At 37.3% G+C, this 20,457-nt stretch overlaps 1 protein-coding gene across 7 annotated transcripts in view; it reads left to right on the forward strand.

Annotated features, from left to right (window-relative positions):
• tox2 (TOX high mobility group box family member 2) overlaps positions 1-20,457 on the forward strand; it is a 120,058-nt gene that overhangs the window by 36,924 nt on the left and 62,677 nt on the right. For 4 of the 7 annotated variants that reach the window (XM_065272421.2, XM_065272426.2, XM_065272420.2 and 1 more), the window contains exons 2-3: positions 6,965-7,057; positions 16,999-17,058. In XM_065272421.2, coding sequence (XP_065128493.1) covers positions 6,965-7,057; positions 16,999-17,058 — 153 coding nt within the window. The remainder of the gene's footprint in view (positions 1-6,964; positions 7,058-16,998; positions 17,059-20,457) is intronic. The other 3 variants (XM_065272423.2, XM_065272422.2, XM_065272427.2) reach the window with 1 other exon arrangement.

Here is a 20,457-nt window from a genome sequence, read left to right on the forward strand (position 1 = left end):
GTTAGGAAATTCTCGTGCTTCTGATTCCCAGCCTGTAAGTGTATTTTAATTAAAGTTTTTGATGTTGAAACTACATCTTACAGAATCTACGTTAGTTTTAGTTTGTCACACGTAAAATGAAAATGAAGGGGTTTTGATTTAGACACATATAAAGGTAATGGTTCAATTAAAGGACCTGCTGTACATTAACAAACTATACATAAACTTACCGTATGTTGCCAAGGCATAAGAGTTATGAATTAATATTTAATTAGGTGATTAGCTATCATTTTGACAAACGGCTTAAATTCAATGTATACAAAAAAAAACATATCCGCAGTACTGTGGCAGGCCATCTTTGGTTCTGTATTTCAGAGTGAGAAAATTGGCAACCCTATACCTAACCCAACCAAACAGTGCCCGAGCACGATTTTCCCCACTCCCTATGCACTCACACTGTACTTTGACCGATCCAAGCCCGGGTTTTAATGACACACATGCCTATTAGGGACGTTCATATCAGTTAATTTTCCCGACTGACAACCGCAGCGGTTGTCCGCAGCGGACAACGGTTGTCTGTGACTTGGTAAAAACAAATCATTTTATTTCATTTGAATGTGCAAACAGCAGCGACAGATCAACAACAGAACCAGGATTCATACATTATCAGATATTCACGCAACATTACCTTATCAAAGAGCACGCGATCAGCCCAGATGATTAATATCCAATAATTGGGCAGATTGTCTCTTTTTCATCTACCACAGTGGCCATTTCTAAAGCAGGACGCATTTCAAAAAGTTTTGCTTTTGCGTCGTCTTTCTCCGTTTGTGCAAAAAGAGACGCCATTAGCGAAGGTCTGTCCGGATGTGGGCGAGACGGAGACAGACCGCGCGTCTCCGTTCAGCTTCCAAACCATATTCAAACACGCACACAAATGATTTCTCGTACAAATGTTTACTTTATCAGACCATCAGGGCAGCAATAATTTGTGTCATTAACAGGACATTAACAGATTAAAGATAGAAAAGTGGCGAAATGTCTGTCAGCATTCGGTTCGATTTGTCATTTTAGCTACTGAGCATGCACACATGTTGTCAAGCGCCTCATGTGACTTTATTGATTAATGATTGGTTATTTGAACTGGAAGGCGGGACTTCCATCGGCAGAGCGGCCATATTGATCATTGCATTGTCCCCTATTCATATTAATAGGAGTGCGTGGTTCTTTAAAGTTCTCCGGTGTCCTTTTTTGTGAAGTGTGTGTTGATTTGGACAGAATAAATGATAATAATTTTCAGCAGTCTGTTATCTGTCTGATTGAATCCAAGCGGGTTTGTTCTAACTTGGGAAAACAATGTTTTTGTTACTTGGCTTCATTCAAACTCCACTGCGTCTCAAATGTGTGTTTGGCAGCAGTATTTGGACGGCCGTTCACTGGAAACAGCACTTTTGATTTAGACGACGAGCAGATGGCTGTAAGGAGATTGCTTTCATGTTAAGAAATGACTTTCCTTCTTTTGTGTGGCCTGCAAACGGAAGATTATTTTAATGCAAGCGTTCTTTGTGTTGTTACCGTGCAGGGGAGGGTGAAATACTGGAACAGCAGAGAAAACTTGACTGTGATTGGAAACCTGTTAGCAAATTTATAAAGAAAACATGACTGCTCTACAGGTCATGTTTTATTTCGTATATCAACTTTGTCTCGAATGTTTTTCTCTTCATAAAAGACACTTTCCATTGAACCTCATTACTGTCTAGGAGAAACATATTAAAGAGATTTTTCTCTGGGTTATAAATGACTCTCAAATTTATTTTTCGAGCATGTGTCATAATGTAAAAACCAAAATGTTGATTGACAGTCAAAATGAGTTTCAGTTTGAATGGTTTGAGCAGTCAGTATCACCTTCTGAGTCGTTTTGAACGTGAGATGAGATAGCCGCCTGTGATTGGCCGGTTTGAGTGTTGTGTTGGGATGTGTTTGAAATGAAAGTAACACGATTGGCCTTCGTTTCTTTCGCTTTGAGTGTGAATGTGATTGACAGGGACTGAAACGCTGATCCAAGCGATATGTTTGCACGTGCAGAGAGATTCAAATGAGACCAAACGTTCACGCTTTATCCTGGCATCACAAGCAGTACAGTAATACCGCAGTAAAATCAGAACACCTTAGCAACTGTAGCAGAGCCCTGGCAACCACCACTAGATCTAGATGAAGACTTATTTTTGCATATATTCAAAGCAGATTGATCTAGTTTTTTGTTTTTTTCATTGGTTTACAAACACAGCTCTTGGAGGTTTGTGAAGATGTTGTGTTCTTCACAGAATTCGGCTGTAGTGTGATGACATCATCAGTCACATGACTCGCATCACTCAATCTCTTTACATTGTTTCTACAGAAGACCTTCATCATCATGTAGAGCTCAGATACTCAATATGTGTCTGTGTGTGTATCTGTGTGCGTCTGTGAGTATATGTGTGTGTGTGTGTGTGTGTGTGTGTGTGTGTGTGTGTGTGTGTTTGTGATGGTGTGTGTGTGTGTGTGTGTGTGTGTGTGTGTGTATGTGTGTGCATCTGTGACTGTGTGTGCATTTGTGAGTATGTGTGCATTTGTGAGTATGTGGGCATTTTTGAGTGTGTGTGCATTTGTGAGTCTGTGTGAATCTGTGAGTGTGTGTGCATTTGTGTCTGTGTGTGTTTGTGCTTCTGTGACCGTGTGTGCATTTGTGAGTTTGTGTGCATTTGTGAGTGTGCGTGCATTTGTGAGTGTGCGTGCATTTGTGAGTATGTGTGCGTGCATTTGTGAGTGTGTGTGCATTTGTGAGTGTGTGTGCATTTGTGAGTGTGTGTGCATTTGTGAGTGTGCGTGCATTTGTGAGTATGTGGGCATTTTTGAGTGTGTGTGCATTTGTGAGTCTGTGTGAATCTGTGAGTGTGTGTGCATTTGTGTCTGTGTGTGCTTGTGCTTCTGTGACCGTGTGTGCATTTGTGAGTTTGTGTGCATTTGTGAGTGTGCGTGCATTTGTGAGTGTGCGTGCATTTGTGAGTATGTGTGCGTGCATTTGTGAGTGTGTGTGCATTTGTGAGTGTGTGTGCATTTGTGAGTGTGTGTGCATTTGTGAATCTCTGTGCATCTGTGAGTGTGTGTGCATTTGTGAGTGTGTGCATTTGTATCTGTGTGTGTTTGTGCATCTGTGACCGTGTATGCATTTTTGACTGTGTGTGCATTTGTAAGTCTGTGTGCATCTGTAAGTGTGTGTGCATTTGTGAGTGTGTGTGCATTTGTGAGTGTGTGTGCATTTGTGAATCTCTGTGCATCTGTGAGTGTGTGTGCATTTGTGTCTGTGTGTGTTTGTGCTTCTGTGACCGTGTGTGCATTTGTGAATCTCTGTGCATCTGTGAGTGTGTGTGTGCATTTGTGAGTGTGTGTGCATTTGTGAGTGTGTGTGCATTTGTGAATCTCTGTGCATCTGTGAGTGTGTGTGCATTTGTGTCTGTGTGTGTTTGTGCATCTGTGACCGTGTGTGCATCTGTGACCGTGTGTGCATTTGTGAGTGTGTGTGCATTTGTGAGTGTGCGTGCATTTGTGAGTGTGCGTGCATTTGTGAGTATGTGTGCATTTGTGAGTGTGTGTGCATTTGTGAGTGTGTGTGCATTTGTGAATCTCTGTGCATCTGTGAGTGTGTGTGCATTTGTGAGTGTGTGCATTTGTATCTGTGTGTGTTTGTGCATCTGTGACCGTGTATGCATTTTTGACTGTGTGTGCATTTGTAAGTCTGTGTGCATCTGTAAGTGTGTGTGCATTTGTGAGTGTGTGTGCATTTGTGAGTGTGTGTGCATTTGTGAGTGTGTGTGTGTCTGTGTGTGTGTTTTTGCATCTGTGTGTGTGTGATGGTGTGTGTGTCAGTGTGTGTTTGTGCATCTGTGAGTGTTTGTGTGTATGTATGTGTGTCTGTGTGCATCTGTGAGTGTGTTTGTGTGTGCGCGCATCTGTGTGTGTGTATTTGTGCATCTGTACGTGTGTGTGTGTGTGTGTTTGTGTGTGTTTTTTAGGGCTTCAAATTAGGATAACAGGAAAATGGGGGTGGGGGTGCTATTTAACAGAACACCTGCACTACAATACTAGTGCTTCTTTAAAGCTCTCTCTCTCTCTCACACACACACACACACAGTCAATGCATCACAAACACACACACACACACACACACACACACACACACACACACACACACACACACACACACACACACACACTCACAGACGCACACACAAAGCACAGAAGCAGTAATACAATTGTCCTTATTTCCATAATGAGCTGGATTCTGTGTTGGATGCGAGGACTCGTGTTTTTTTCCAACACATATGATGATGATGATGATGATGATGTTTCTCTGTGCAACACAATCAGAGATGTTCAGCATGATAGGTGTTTAACTTAAGTTTTGAATATAAGCAAGATTTCATTTTGAGTTGAAAAACATCACAAAGGTTTAAAATGGTGCAGAATTTTCAGTTTGGGGTGAATTGTTGGGTTATGTTGCCAGATTAACATTTATATTCCTGCTGGTCACAGAAATGTATTGCACCTGTAGTGAGCAGAGTTAAGTGCCTGCCAGTGCTACACACAAACACAAACATGGGCTGGTGTTGTTTTTATATGCGCTTAAACATAATATTACACAATCACATTAAAGCTCACACACATGTGCATCTTTTTTTTTCTTCAAACTTTATACTTATATTACAGCGTTATGTTCTGCAATTTTATTATTCCTCCGTCTTGACATTGTGTGTTGTCCGCATTTGTGAGGCTGCTTCACAGAGCTGTCTTGCAGTGTTGCCATGTCCACATCTTTTTTGGGCTTACATACAGTACTGTATAGTTGTGGCGCTTAACCGGTTTTGGCTGTGGCTCATGAAGTTTTTTCTGCACCGCACACCCTGAAGACATTTTCCCTTCTAAGCATTATTGTATCAAAAGTGAGACCTAAATAAATACTGTACGCAGAGTTTCTGTAAATGCGGTTGTGTGTGTACAGAACAGGATTAAGCATTAAAGGTGAAGTGAGCACCGAATTTAGCTGCAGTGTGAAAAAAAGCCCAATATGCTTTTTTCAGTCCATAATTGCAGCTTAATCTCTGGCCAATGTAATTTGCATTGTAATAATATCTAATATTCAAAAATGCACATTTGCATAGCAGCCGGTGCTTTGATGCCTTCCACTTTTGTTTATTTATAGCTTTGCATTGCATAAAAAAATGAATAGACTATTAGTGGTTTTCATACATGTGTGTGTTCTCTCAGTTCTCTGATGAACGCTGCATGGTTGTCACATTGCAAAATGTTAATTAGTATATGTAATCCATTTGGTTGGGTAAAGGAAACCGAGGAATGTGATTGGCTGAAGGGATCTGTCAAAGGTATTTGTAATTGGCTGATAAATGGCCTTTCTTTGAATGATTAATTGTTACTTATACCATTATTTTTAATCATTTGAATCGTTTTATGTAAGGATAATGTAATTTGAATGTGATTGATTTTTACTTCACATTAGATGTTGTAATGTTGTGATTTATCTTGCATGGTTTGGTTTGGTTTGGTTTGGTTAAAAGTATTTGATAGACTGTTTGTTTCTGTCGTGTAAGAAACCAACTAACAGGAACTCTGCTAATGCACTTCCTTCTAATTTTGTGCCAACTGCTAAATGTGTGATGGTGTGGTTTCATTTTAACCATTTCACTTTCTGTAAACTTTTAAAGCTCATGTTATTAAACTTCCAGTCAAACGATGCACCTTAACCTCATTCTGCTCGATCAGAAAACCTCCCCTCAGCTCGATCCTTGCCCACGGTTTACAGTAAAGTTTGCTAAAAATGACAAATTGATTACAGACACGTGCGGCGGTTAACAGGAAAACACAAGGCGCAGAAAACCCCGAGTTTGTTGCTAAGTTTAGCAGCTACACAGAGAGATACGAATCAAGAGAAAACGCATGACAACATCCCTGCGATCCCTTCAGCCGGTCTGTCAGCAGTAAATAGATGTCTGTAGATTCACCTGATTCAGAGTCATATTTCAGATTCATCAAAGTCTTCAGCCCAATCATTGTGTGTGTGTTTGGCACAGTCTCTTGTGTGAATCATTAGATGTTGGATTACTCCGATTCCCAAACCCAGACTGCCAAATCTCCTGCAGGGAGTGTTTCCTCTGACAAGCCTCGCACACAGCCGGAGCGACGACATTACACACAGACACCACACACACACACGCGCAGTAGGATCAGGCCAGCGTGACTGACTGAAATCAGTTCAGATGTCATTATACCTGCTGTGCTCAATATGTTATTAGTGCTATTTAAGATAAACATCACTATTACTGATGCTCATACTGTAGTTAACTTTAGAGATTTGACACTGACCTTAAACCACAATACAGTAAGATAGCAGAATATCATTGAGAATTGGGCGTGAACTCTCGTAAACCACCTTCAGGTAACATTACACACCTGTAGAGGAGAGAGGGGCACAAAGTAATGCTATTTGGCTCTATTATTAAAAACATATTTGAGTTAGACAAATCCATTTATTACACAATCAACACACACATCTCTGCTACAAAAGAACACTAAAAGTTTGTTTGTGGGACCTACCGTTATCGTACAATTACACCGAAAGTGACAGGACGTTAGCCCATAGGTGAGGTTTTGTGCAGTGTGATTTGTAAGAACCTTTGTGTTGCCAAAAAGTTTCTATGTAGACTAGAAAAAGTTCTTTAGACCAAGAAATAAACATTTTTTTTTTTGAGGATTGCATGTTCAAACACCATTTGCAAAAATCTTTTTAATGTCAATGTTATTTATGTGTGAAGCTTTTATTGGTTGTGTAATGATGATGAGTGAGTTTCCTGTGCTTCTGAGACTGAAGGTCTTGTTTGGTCTGTTTTTCTTTCTTCTTCTTCTTCATCTCTGTCTCTGTCCATCTCTACAGAACAGATACAGTGTAGGAGATCGAGGTGTTAGACTGTACAGCGCTTTACCTGTGAGACCTGACCCTGAGGGAAAACGACTGCCCTCTGTAGGGGTGAGAAAAAATCCCTACCTCTCTCTCTCTTTCTCTCTTTGTCTATAGCTCTGTCCTAAAACCTTAAGCTTGAACCCTAAACCAACACACCTGAAGAAGCTATTTGAAATCTACAGGATTATTTGAAAATGACAGGCATGTGTGTTTGTTGGACACTTACCCTTATCTACTGCCTATAGTACATGAGACCCTGGGTAACAAAATCAGTCGCACGGGTATATTTGTAGCAATAGCCAAAAATACATTGTATAGGTTAAAATGATACATTTTTAATGGCAAAAATCATAAGGATATTAAGTTAAAGCAACACTATGTAGTTTCCATGTAAAAATGACTTACAGCTCCCCCATGTGGTTGAAAAGCGCAACAGTGCCTGGTATCAGACACTCTTCTGCAGGCAGGGGGAAGGGCGGGGCTGTGTTTCCTACCCTCCACCGCCACTTTCAGAGTGTGCTTGTAGCAGCTAGGAGGCTGCTCAGGCTGCAGCAACAGTAAAATTTGTCCAATTAAAAGTTGTTCTATCACTGAAATTATTTTAGAGACATTATTTAAAGGTAAAAAAAACTACATAGTGTTGCTTTAAGATCTTTAACATTTTTCTCAAAAATGTATTTATCATTAAAAATATGTGTTGCTTAGGACTTCATCTGGACAACTTTAAAGGCAATTTTCGCAATATTTTACATAGATTCCAGATTTTCAAATAGTTGTATCTCCTCCAAATATTGTCCTATCCTAACAAACCAAACCATTCATCAATGAAAATCTTATTTATTGAGGTTTCAGAGGATGTATAATTTAGAGGTCGACCCGATAGTGGATTTTACCGATACCGATAACTACGTTGGTCCGTACTTGCCGATAACCGATTAATCGACCAATAGTTTTTACAATGGATACTGGATAAACTTGAAAGGACATTTATATTTAACATAACTAAATAGCATTGACTCACTGGAACAGTAGACAGAAAAAAGTTTAAGCTGTGAGTTTATCTACTCGGCACATAAAGAAGCATTTGGGGAAAAACTTGACTATGTATTCTCTGAAAGACATGATTTTGCATGACACATTTATATTTCAAGAGAAATGAATTGCATTGTTGTCCTCAGTTGTCCATCAATGGAAAGCTTATTTATTCAGCTTTTGGAAGATGTATAAATTAGAGGTCGACCGAAAGTGGATTTTACCGATACTGAGAACTAGGTTTTTCCGTACTTGCCGATAACCGATTAATCGACTGATGGTTGTTTTAAATGGATACTGGATAAAACAAACAAAGCACTCAAAGTGAAACAGTGCTAAAATGTATTACACAAGTAATAAAACAACAGCACTGAACCATTAAAATGTGCTTTTTTATAAATAAAAATATATAAATGATATAAATAAGTATTGAAGTAAATACTTTTGTGAAATAATCCCACTACTGACATAAATTGTACTTTATTTGCTTCTGTTTAAACATTTAATAATTATCGAATCAAAATAACAAAAGATGTATTGCAGCCATGATAGAAAAATAACCTAAATCATATTTTGATTTGTTTGATATGTTAATGTAGCCGACAGCTGCATATAGTTGACTTTCTCTCATTATTAACTTAAAATATGCAGCTTAGCCATTTAAATCATGGAGAAAAGCAGCCAGCTGGATATAAACTAATGCAAATAGATAGTTATAATCATGACATTAAACATTTTGGTTGGATTTATCTGTGTTTATTTTTGTGAAACTGTTTGAGGAACTACTAATATTAGCGTCGGTCAGCCTTGAAAACAAACTGTTGTTTTTCTGCTAACGCTGCATAGTCAGTCAGCAAATTAATTCCTTCATAATGATATGAATTAATGGACGAAACTCGGAAAAACTATCGGCATGGATTTTTGCTGATAGCTGTTTGTTCCACCAATGAATTATCGGTGCTGATTAATCAGCAAAAATGATTAAACGGTCTATCTCTATTATAAACCTCAATTTCAAACATTGACCCAAATGAGTAAATGACTTTCAAGACATCAAATAATTAACAGAATGTCAATATAGTGACCAACTATCAAGAAACAACGTAAAATATTACTGAGAACATAAAAGATTTCACTCTCTGTTGTTTTGATAATAAAGCATTACTCTATATTATGCAATTATCTATTTATTTATGCAATTATTTATTGATTTGTCTTAGCTTTATCTGCCATGTTGGATGGCATTTGTTTCACTTAGCTCATAATCAGAATGCATTCTGGGATTGCTGAATCTGTTAAAGATACAAGCACATCAGTTATAGAATTTGATCTTACATAACAGCATAATCTTGCTTAAAAAAAAAAACTTGCATTAATAGTCTAGTTACTATAAAAAATGATGTTTTTGGTATAAAACAACAGAGCTTTATTGCATTGTGTCTTTTATTATCTCGCTAGCGCCCTCTGTTATCTGTGGCTCTGTCTGTTTTTGGTGGTTTTGTGGTTCTCAGTGTCACATGATGAACCGTGAGCCCAACAGTTCTGACACGTCCACATAGGGCCACATTTCACACCCGACAATACCTCCTACACACACACTGAAAAGTCAAGATAAAAGAAATTGGTGGTACATGACCAAATACCATAGTACTCTAAAATTACCATACTCATGTGCCATCTTCACATGACAGTACAAGGTACTTCAATAATGACCGCAATCTTTCTGGGACTTTTTTGTTAGTCACTATTTGATAACATGTTTATTTCTGTTTTACCATCTCATATCAGGCTGCAGAATACAGTTTGTGCAAATCATTTCTGAAAACCGAAATGAGTCTGTTTGTTAAACCGTTTCATGAGAGTTTTGCACATTGTAAAGGTCACTGAAATGTGAATGTTTATCATGTTTTAATATATTACAACAAACTGTGTGTAGTGAGAATGAACATAAATACATACAGAGATTAAAAACCTTCTTTAAAGAGCAGGCGGCAGACATCGGTTTAATTCTGTGCACATGCACACAATGTTTGCAGCTGAGCAGTCACTGGTTTTCTCTGCACAAACAAAGCGATTGTTTGCAATGATGCACACGCACACACACACATATATAAAGAATATGACTCACTAACAAATATGAGCACGTTTGACTCACAATTACCCAAGTTTCCTTTCTCACTTTCCGTTACTTGAAAGGACATTTATATTTAACATAACAAAATAACATCGACTCACTGGAACATCTAGACGAAAAAAATAACGCTGTGAGTTCATCTACCCAGCACATTTGGGGAAAAACCTGACTACACAGCAAAATCCCCAGTGTTAAATTAACACTGCTCCGTGTTTATATAATCCACACCAAGATTGGTGTTAAAAAAACACTAAATTAGTGTTAAAATTAATAAGATAATGAAGTGATTGAGTCCTTAATAGTGAACACCTGCTGGTCATTCCGTGTCAAAAATTCCTGTCTTAAAAATTTTAACTTTTTCTGGAGAAAGGAATACTAAAATGAGGAAGAAAGCCAAAATATTAATTGCAATAGATAAAATGCCTAGAGTTTAATGAACACTATCATCATCTCTGTTTGAAAACTAAATTACAACTTGCTTGCAGAGTTACATGGATGATAGGTTTAACTTCTAAAGAACTGCTGTAAATCTGGTTAATAAAGTAAGTCACCATTGTGCCGATTTCTGGATGAATTCTCTGAAGGACGTGATTTTGCATGACACATTTTATATTTCAAGAGAAACTAATGGCATTTTATCCTCAGTTAATGATCAGTCTATGCAAAATGATTTTTAACAATTGAAAGAGTCATGAATCTGTCGAATGAATCCATTGTAAGAAACTCGATGTGTTTATTAAACGTATTTCATTATTTTCCAGTTAGTTAAAGTTTCATCCCAGCGTCTTGACACTTTCATAAATAAAACTAGAGAAGAAAAACACATTTTTACAATGCCCAGGGTTCTGACGAGTCGTCTAAAAAAAGACGTGAAAGTTCTTTGGCTGAGTTTTCCGGATGCGCGCGTACATTTACATATGAATGGTTTTAAAATTATCTGCCTTGTATCGAGCGTCTCCTCAGCAGTCTTTAAGAAGTCTAACCAAACCGTGGCATGATGGTTGAGCTCAGAAGAACCACTTTAACAGTTCTGAGAGGAAACGTGCCGTTTCTCCTCGGCCCCGTGCGTCAGGTGTTGCGGTGAGGGGAAAGAGCGAGGTTTTGGCTCTTTGTTCGGTATCTTTATATCTCCACACACAGGGTTCAGTTAAAAGTTGGTTCAGTTAAACATCCGCTCACTTGCTTAAATAACCAAACCCCCCCCCACACACACACACACAAACACACACCCACCTTTACCTTTCTGCTTCCTCTGGAAGTGAACAACACATACACATAGTTAAATACAGAGGGGTTTATTTCTCTTAAAACCACCAGTATGTACCAGTTTGCATTAACACTGGGACTTTTCTGCATTTCACTCGTTCTCCCCTCCTACTTCTTTTTGCTCACAGGTTTCTCTTTCAGAACTAATCATGAGACCTGAAGTTGAGAACAGTTAAGATATTAAAGAGATATGGTTTGTGATTTTGTCTTTCTTTTGGGAATATTTGCCACATGGTGCCATTTAATCTCTAAGCCAAATGTTAAGCGCACAAGGACGCGCCTGGCGATGTTAAACCCTCTGAAGGGACGGCAGGATTAACCAAATGAGATCTCAGATTTCCCGCCTCTGTTAAATATGTGCTAATGTAATGTTTTCATGCTAGCTCCCACGAGAGCGTGTAATCCAGAAAACGCTGTGAACGACAAACTAGCAATATCAATCGATGCCAATTTGTGGCCGTTTTCAAAATGGTTTCTGACCTCTCTAATCCTGGTTTTATAATCTCATGTGATTTATAGGCGTCTCAACGGCATTAACAGCTTTCGAGGGAGGAGATTTATTACAACGAACGTCCAGTTTTAATCTGTATATTAGTCGATATGAAGTACTAAACATTTTACTTTTGTACATATTTCCTAAATGAAAAAAAAATATTCAGTAAGTGAATAAGTTGGACCTGTTTTCATGTTATGACCCCATAAGGGGCCATGGGCCCTGCTGAATAAAAATAAATAAAACCATTACAGAAAATTCTAATGGTTTCCATTAAAATACCAATAGGAACCATTAACGTTTACCATTAAAACCACTACACTGTACTGTGTTTTGGGCCATATTCCATTAGAACCAATAAAATTCCCAATAAAACCAATAGTATTTCTGTGATGGTGTCTATATATATATATAAATATAAAAGCAAGTGTTTTTTACAGTGATGTACATAAGGGGAAAAATGCTATATACTATTTACAAAAGACGAACAAATAAACAATAAAGAGGGATTATGGGCAGCGACAAACATAAAAAATGCCCTACCTAACATTACGATAAAACAAGTATTGATTGACAGCTGTGGAAGGGTTTGAATCATGGCAGCTTATTGATGTGTCAGGAAAATGAAAGTTGTACATTTTTATTTGGAAAAGTGACTGATAAATCACAAAAAAAAACACAAACATTATGTACTGTATGTCAATATTTTGATTTGTTATCTTTAAAACACAATTTAAACAGGATAATTGTCGATTGGCCCTATAATGAAAATAAGCTTTCTTTTATAATAGCTTTCTAAATCTTGTATTGCATACACAGCGTGAGTGTTTACTCTGACATGTGAAATTGTCTAGTAAACTTATAGCGGAATAAACATTCAATTTATAATTTCAGTATAATCCAGTGAACTACTTGTTATTAATGCTTTAGTTTATCTGAATGCACAAATCATCTAACGTTCTTATTCGCTGATCTGTGTTTGATTGACACACAAACATTGTTTAATGACTTTCTGTTGTGCATGCATTTGTATGGATTATCATCTGGCACGTTGTATATTTAATTCTTCCTCGTTCGCCGCTCGTCATCTTCTGCCACAAATCTGACAGATTCCCACTTTCTCCCTCTTCCTTTATTTCTTCTTCTCGTTTTCTTTGCGGCCTGATTCGGAGAGACTCGCATAGTCAATTACGTTAGAGTTTGAGAGATGGAGCGTGCTGGAGTTGCCATATTTTTGTATGATATTAATATTTCATAAGTGCCATTCTCTGCTGAATATCAGAGAGAAAGAGAGAGAGAGAAAGAGAGAGAGAGAGCCTATTAGATTCAGCACTGCCAGAATATTATTCATTCTCCCGTGCAGACGAGCGACTTCCGTCATTATTTCTGCCGTTCCCGATTTCTGTCGGATTGTGTCGTGGTTCGGGCGACAACCGAACTGTTTGAAATGTTCGGTCCGAGTTAGTTTGCCAATTGTATTTGTTGCCAGACTGCATTGAGTGAAATAGAAATAAAAAAACTTACACATTTTCAAAGCACCTTTTGTGTTCAGGAATGCAAACTACTCACCTTTAGACTCATTTAACCTTTTTTTGAAGCTACTTGTTCATTAAAGTATTCCACATTTTAACCATAAAAAATATAAACAAAAGCATTACAAATATTTAAAAGAAAATATCTAAAACATTTCACATCTGTCTTCCTGTTTTCCCCTCATAAGTTTGCGCCCCTACTGTACATAATAATGCAGCAAAACTACTATGTTGTCTGACAAGTGCATGCAGTCAAATAGTTTTTTAGTGTTTTATTATTACTAATATAGCAAACTTATTGATTATCCATTGATCATCATAATACTGTGTAATGTTGATTATGGAAACAAAAAGCATCTTGAGGTTGTGCAATATTTTTTTTACCCATGGTAAAAATGAACAGACTTTTTTGTTATTTATTTCTGCATTATGTCATGGTTGAAACTTTCAAAATATGTGACACTTATGTCAAAGTCAGTGGTTGGTTTCTTTATTGAAACACCCATACAGTACAGTGTTGTATACACGCACATGCATGCACATGCAGATGTATGAATGTAGTCTGCAGGTTTTTCTGAAATTCAAATGTAAAAAGATTCTCTGTCTCTCTCTGCCATCTATTAGTGCACTGTAAATATAACATGAGCTCTGGATATTACTGTGTGTGTGCACATGTGTGTGTGTGTGCGTTATTATTTTATTCCAGTCTTTCTTGTTTATTGCTATTGCACATGACCTACTTCCAGCTCTCCATAGTCAGTACGGATCACTCAGACGTGCCCTTCATCTCCACGCTCGTCCCTGCAGAACAATTACACGGCAAAAGGCCCAAATGGAGATGTTTGCACTAAATAACACGTGTGTAATTAAGCGCTAATGAGCTCTTGTCAATGTGGAATGTGCAATTAGACTGCTAATAGAAACGTCTGGCGTTTGAGAGAGAGAGAGAGAGAGAAAAAAAGAGAGAGAGATGAGGTGGTGGGGTGCATGAGGACAGGACCAGTATGCTGTATGCTGGGCACGGTATATATACTACATACTACAGTGGATTATTAAAACACAGCAAACTTTATACTCCACCCCACAATGCAATGCGCTCAACTTAGCCCTCTATTCCTATTCGGCAGATGCCTTAATCCAAAGCAACCCTTAGTTCATCACAAGGTATACATTTTTATCAGTATGTGTGTTCCCTGGGCGCTACTAATGCAGTGCTCTACTACAGAGCTATACCTGGAAGCATTATTTTAACATGATAGACATTATGCATTGAACAGCAGTACATTTTTAAAAATAACAGGATAGTCCAGGACAGAAAGTAATTTAAACATCATCTGTCTCCATGCAGAGAAGATAAAGAGCTAAGAAACATCACGTGAATGAGATCAAATGAATGTTTCTTTCACTATATATTCACCTGAACACACACGCACCGGTTCAAACCCTGATCTCTGAGTATTATTGTGAATGATGCCACACAGCTGTATGAGGAGAAACTCACTGTTACACATTAACAGCCATTAAATGAGTGAAAAACATCCTGATGGAGTGACGTGAGCCACAGAGATGTTAGCAAGTAACCCTAGCAACCACCCACCACACCTTATACCATGTTATCCTGGTGAAAACTATGGTAACCTAGGTAATATAAAGCTACTGTAAGTGAATGCTATATGTCTGGCAAAAATAACTCTCTTAGTTAATGAAGTTGTATAAGAATACATAGAAATACAAATGTCTCATGAGCATAAGTGTCATCACGGTGAAAAAAATAGGATCTGCGGATAATATACCCCTCTATTATACCCCCACAACACACACACACACACACACACACACACATAGAAACGTACTGCCAAAGGGTGTAATTTTTGTAGATGTCTATAGTCTGCTTTTGGATATATTTGCATGTTAATTAGGGAAGGCCTTTAGATATGCTTGTGCATTTCGTCAAGAAGACCATAAACAAAATGATAATAGCTGCCTTACTGTGTATGTGTGTGTGTGTGTGCACAGGCAGTGTGATGCTATAATACTGTATTATTGATGCGGCAGTATGGAATATATAAATGCATGATGGCTCATTAGCTCTTGTGACACACACACACGTATAATAATGCATGTGATGTATAAAATGTCAGTGAAGTCATCTAAGCATGCTCTATATGTTTGTGCATAAGATCTCTCTGTGTGAAGGTTTGATTTAAATGTTTATTTCTGCATTCTGATTCCTTATATTAGCCATTTTTATGGTTTTAAATGTAATGTCAGGAAATTGTGTTCACTGTTTTTTTCTCTCTCTTAAAGGGATAGTTCACACAAAAAATTAAAATTCTGTCATTTTCTCATCCTCATGTTGTTCTGTATGAATATCTTTTTTTTCTGATGGACACAAAAGAAGATATTTTGATAAATGATAAAGAAGATATTTTGATAAATAATGGTAAGTACACATCTAAAAACAAATATTATAGAAGTATTGTGATAAATGATGAAGACGATATTTTAATAAATGATGATAAGCACACAGTTGATGCATTTGTTTTTCCTACTATACTTACACAATAGTGTGATTACAATCATTTATCAAAATATCTTCTTTTTGTGTTCATCAAACATGAGGTTTAAAACAACATGAGGATGAGAAAATAATGACAGATTTTTTTTTTTTTTTTTTTGGGTGAACTATCCCTTTAATTTAACTGTTGACAGTTCTCAGTGCACAAATATAACATGTAAGTGCATTCTTAGGGGTACCACAGGGGGCGCTATAACAGACACCTGCATAAGCTTGTCTTCTTTTACTTTCAGGTCATTATAGAGCAGCAGTTTATAAAGAAGAATAATGTTTATATTTTACTCCCTGAATAAAACAAATGTGTTTTAACTACACAGATGTTAGAAAGACGCTCTATCGCCCCCTTGAGAAGCGAAGTTTTCATCATAATCACAGATGAACACGTGTACGCATGTGTGTTGGTTAGTGGGTGTATGTGAGATGTTCTTGTATAATCAATGGTTCTGTATTTCCATCCCCTGCGATCCCCCATCTAACGTTTATGTCACACATAGACCACATGTGAAATTCCCACAACTGCTTGAATGACTGTCTGCTCAGAGATACAGCGGCTCACATTCATAACCGTACTGTCTATAAAGACATAGGAAATAAACCCATAGACACATCTGTTTGAATTCAATAACAGTGGACTTAAGGGTTAATAACAAAATATTTGTTAACAAGGATGTTGTGTAAAATAGAACAGAAATATTTGTATTTTTATACTAAATAAAATATATTTATAATTTGTATTTTTCTCAACTTTTTGAATGTTTTTTAACAAAGCTTATCAAAATGCATTCTCAGAGGACACATGCCATCCATTAGACTTTGGCCAAATTAAGGAAATGTTTTTATTGAATGTTGACTTTCAACTCATTTGTTATTTACTTTTTTCAATTTTCTGTATTGTCTTATATGCAAATCATTTTCCTTAATTTCAGCTGTGTGACCAATCAAACTTTTAATCTTCTTTCTCTCTGCCCACAGTTTGATGGTGACAATATGTACATGAGTGAGAACAACCAAGAGTTTCTCTCCCCGAGTCAGGTAAGATTCAGATTGGATGTTTCAAAGCCAAAGGAGAGGTTCTTTGTCTATTTTTCTTTATTTACTTCTTTTTTCTTGTTTTTAAAGGTGACATAAAATATAAAACTGTATTTATCTAGGGATAGATAAATAATAAGAGTTGTTTACATGGTAATGAAATTTCGTGATCCTCAAACACGATTGTTTCCTCCTTCTTTTGTAAACCTCATGCATGCAAAAGACCGCTGGAAAACAGACCAATCACAACATAACACTGACTGTGACGTTACAGTCCAGATGTACGGCACAACATTAAATTAAGTACAATGTTGTTACAATGCTAAAAACAAAGTTGTGACTGCTGAGTTAGCGCTATATGCTAGTTAATGCTATATGCTAGTGTTTAGTCTGAAGTTCTTCTATTGACGTTATAGTTACGCTTTGCAGGTCCATACTGAAAAAACACAAACTTACCGCTCAGAAACGTACAAACGAACAAAATGTTGTTCTGTTCATGAGAAACATCTGTGATACTGACGGTTTAAAGTGAACAAACTTTTGCACTTAAGTTAAGGATATTTGCATTTAAACGTCTTATCGTACAAAACAACAGTGGTGAAAGATTTATACTTCACTATCATTATGAGACTTTTAGAGATAAGAAGCTCAACAGCCTTTAAGATATATTGATTCATTCATTCATTTATCTCTCTCTCTTTCTCTGGCTGTGTCCGAAACTGATAACTTCCGTACTATATAGTAGGCTAAAAGCAGTAGGCGAGGCAATTAGTTTGTCCAAATTCAAAGTATGCCAAAAACAGTTTGCGAAAAGTACCCGGAAGACCTACTACTTCCGGCAAGATCCCAAAAAATTAATTTGATGGACACTTTAATATCCCGTAATCCCCGGAAGAGGAATTATCCAAAGAAGAAGAAGGAGATGCATTGTTTTATAAAAAAAATGTAAAAAAGTGGTAACACGGCTTTATTCAAATGCAAATTGCGCCAGTTTAACGTCATACCAATCAATGACTCTCTTGTTATGGTGACGTTTGTCAGATGATGTATCAACAGGGTGGATGTAGTGCATCCAAATGCATTCATACTATCCTTCATACTATATAGTACTTAATGTTTTATTGCTCGATGAGTAGGTACTTCATCTAATTTAGTACCTACTGACACAGTATAATTGAGATTATCAAAGGAATAATGTATTATGCATTTTATCATTAACTGTATTAAAGTAAATGAAACTAACTATAAATGAGTGTTTATGGATACATTTCTTACCAAAGTTAAAGGTTAATTCACACCGATCCAAGAAATGCAAACAAACTCATTTACTCTAAATTATAATGTCAGTGTTTGTTGAATCAGTATGAATTAACCTTAAGACTCAGAAGTATATTTTTGGTTCTTCAAACAACACTATATAAAGTGTTGCACAAAACAAAGCACTTGACATAATTCATAAAATTATCTAGCATAAAAATGATTTCATAGTAAATGCGTTTGCATTATATGAAATACCTTGAATCATCCGGTTTAATTCCTACACTGGATTGGCTGAAGTCTTTTTGAGACCCAGAGAGTCTAAAATTCAGATATTGTAGGATATCTGTGAAGTTTCTATTAATCACAAAACTGCAGACGTATATTCATGGCGGTGTCAGACATTTGAACCCCACTGCATGTGTTATATGTGTGTGATTCATCTTCATTCTCTTTGATTCTATTCAGAGTCGTTCTAGTCAAAATAAATCATAAAATGATCCCGGTTCATTTTTGAATGGCCACACATAAGTCAGTCCATCTCACGGCAGCCCTGGTCTCAGATCAGACGTCTCACAGGTCCCAGGAGTCTTAACATTCACGTTGACTGAACTGTCCTCTGGTGACCTTTGACCTTGTCTGATTATAGGGGAGAGATCGTCTCCGTTTGGCCCCTAACAAGCCTTCTGCGTGTCCGGGGTCACGTAGGATTGCCACGGTAACCACCGTGAACAAAAGAGTCTGGAGTCTGCTGAGGGTTGACCTCCAGCCAACTGAACCGATCGATAGCGGGTGAACAAGAGTAGAGAGAGAGAGAATAGATTGATTACGAAGAAAACCCCTCAATGCCTTTGTGACATCCTGATAATTTTTTATTTTACATCCTCGTGGATGAATTCCAATGCGAGATCATATCGATAATAGTTATTAAAGAATTAACTTCTGTCAATATTTATACACCTTTATGTCATTCAAAACCACACAAAAGTCATACGGACTAAACCTTTATGATAGAAAAAAGGTTTGAAACGACATGATGATGAGTAAATGATCATTTTTGGAATTGATTGATCCATTAAGCATGATCTCATTTTGATTTGAAAGTTAAATCTTCCTCAATCACTGTGTCAATTTACTCATCATCTATCGTTTCGAAGTTCATCTCTATGTGATCGAGCGGCACAAATGTTAGTCTTTACATTTGCATTATTGGCGGTGGAAAGTAGCTGGGACATTTCTTTAATGCACTTGCTGTTTGAGTATGCAGGAGACGTTGCGGTCAAGATTATAATCTCACTATTAGAGTAACAAGGTTTTATTGATTGCTTCCCAGAGCTTTGGTTGCCAAGTAGTTCTGTGATTAGAAGAACAGGAGAGAAGAGAAGAAAACTGTCTGTCTGTCTGTCTGTCTGTCTGTCCGTCTGTCTGGTACTTCAGATCAGGAGCAATGCTGTTTACTGCTAACAACAAGGGTTCAAGAGGATCAGGAGGAGAAAACTGAAAGGGTTGAAACGGCACATACTGAAATATGATGTGTTTACCATTAAAACTAACTACAGGACTGTAAGGTGTTGAGTGTTTGTAGCAGCTATAGGCTTGTTTGAGATGCGGCAACTGAAATACCAATGCATGCATTTACATGAAGATGTTTATAAGGAGAATCAACCAATGTGAAATGTTAATTTCTGGAAAGAAAATGTTGGGATGTATAAATCTAAGTCTAGTGTTAGTACAAATTATTTTCTGCTGTGTAAAATATAAACCTATCCTTCCAGAAAACGCAGTTTTTTTGTGATTGTTGTCGGCGAAAATCCTTGATCTTACGGCGCGTTTTCTTAAAAAATATTTATGCAATTTTATGCAATGAAATTGCGTGAACTTGCAAAAATTGTTTTGCAAGTTTTCATTGATGTTCACGTTGCGTAATTACGTCACTTCCTAACACTCCCATGACAACAGGGAACATGGCTGTGCATGTGTGAAGTACTGCAAATGCAACATTTTTCACCTTTCTGCTAAGATGACTTTTTCCTACGAAACTGCGAGGATTATGAAATCATGCAAGCCCTGCATATTGTGCGAGCAGCAATCTGCAATTTATGCGGCGAATGTGTGCCGTATTTAAAAAATTTGCCCCCCCCTGCA

Source organism: Paramisgurnus dabryanus, chromosome 7 (assembly GCF_030506205.2).
Source record: "Paramisgurnus dabryanus chromosome 7, PD_genome_1.1, whole genome shotgun sequence".
Taxonomy (NCBI): Eukaryota; Metazoa; Chordata; class Actinopteri; order Cypriniformes; family Cobitidae; genus Paramisgurnus; species Paramisgurnus dabryanus.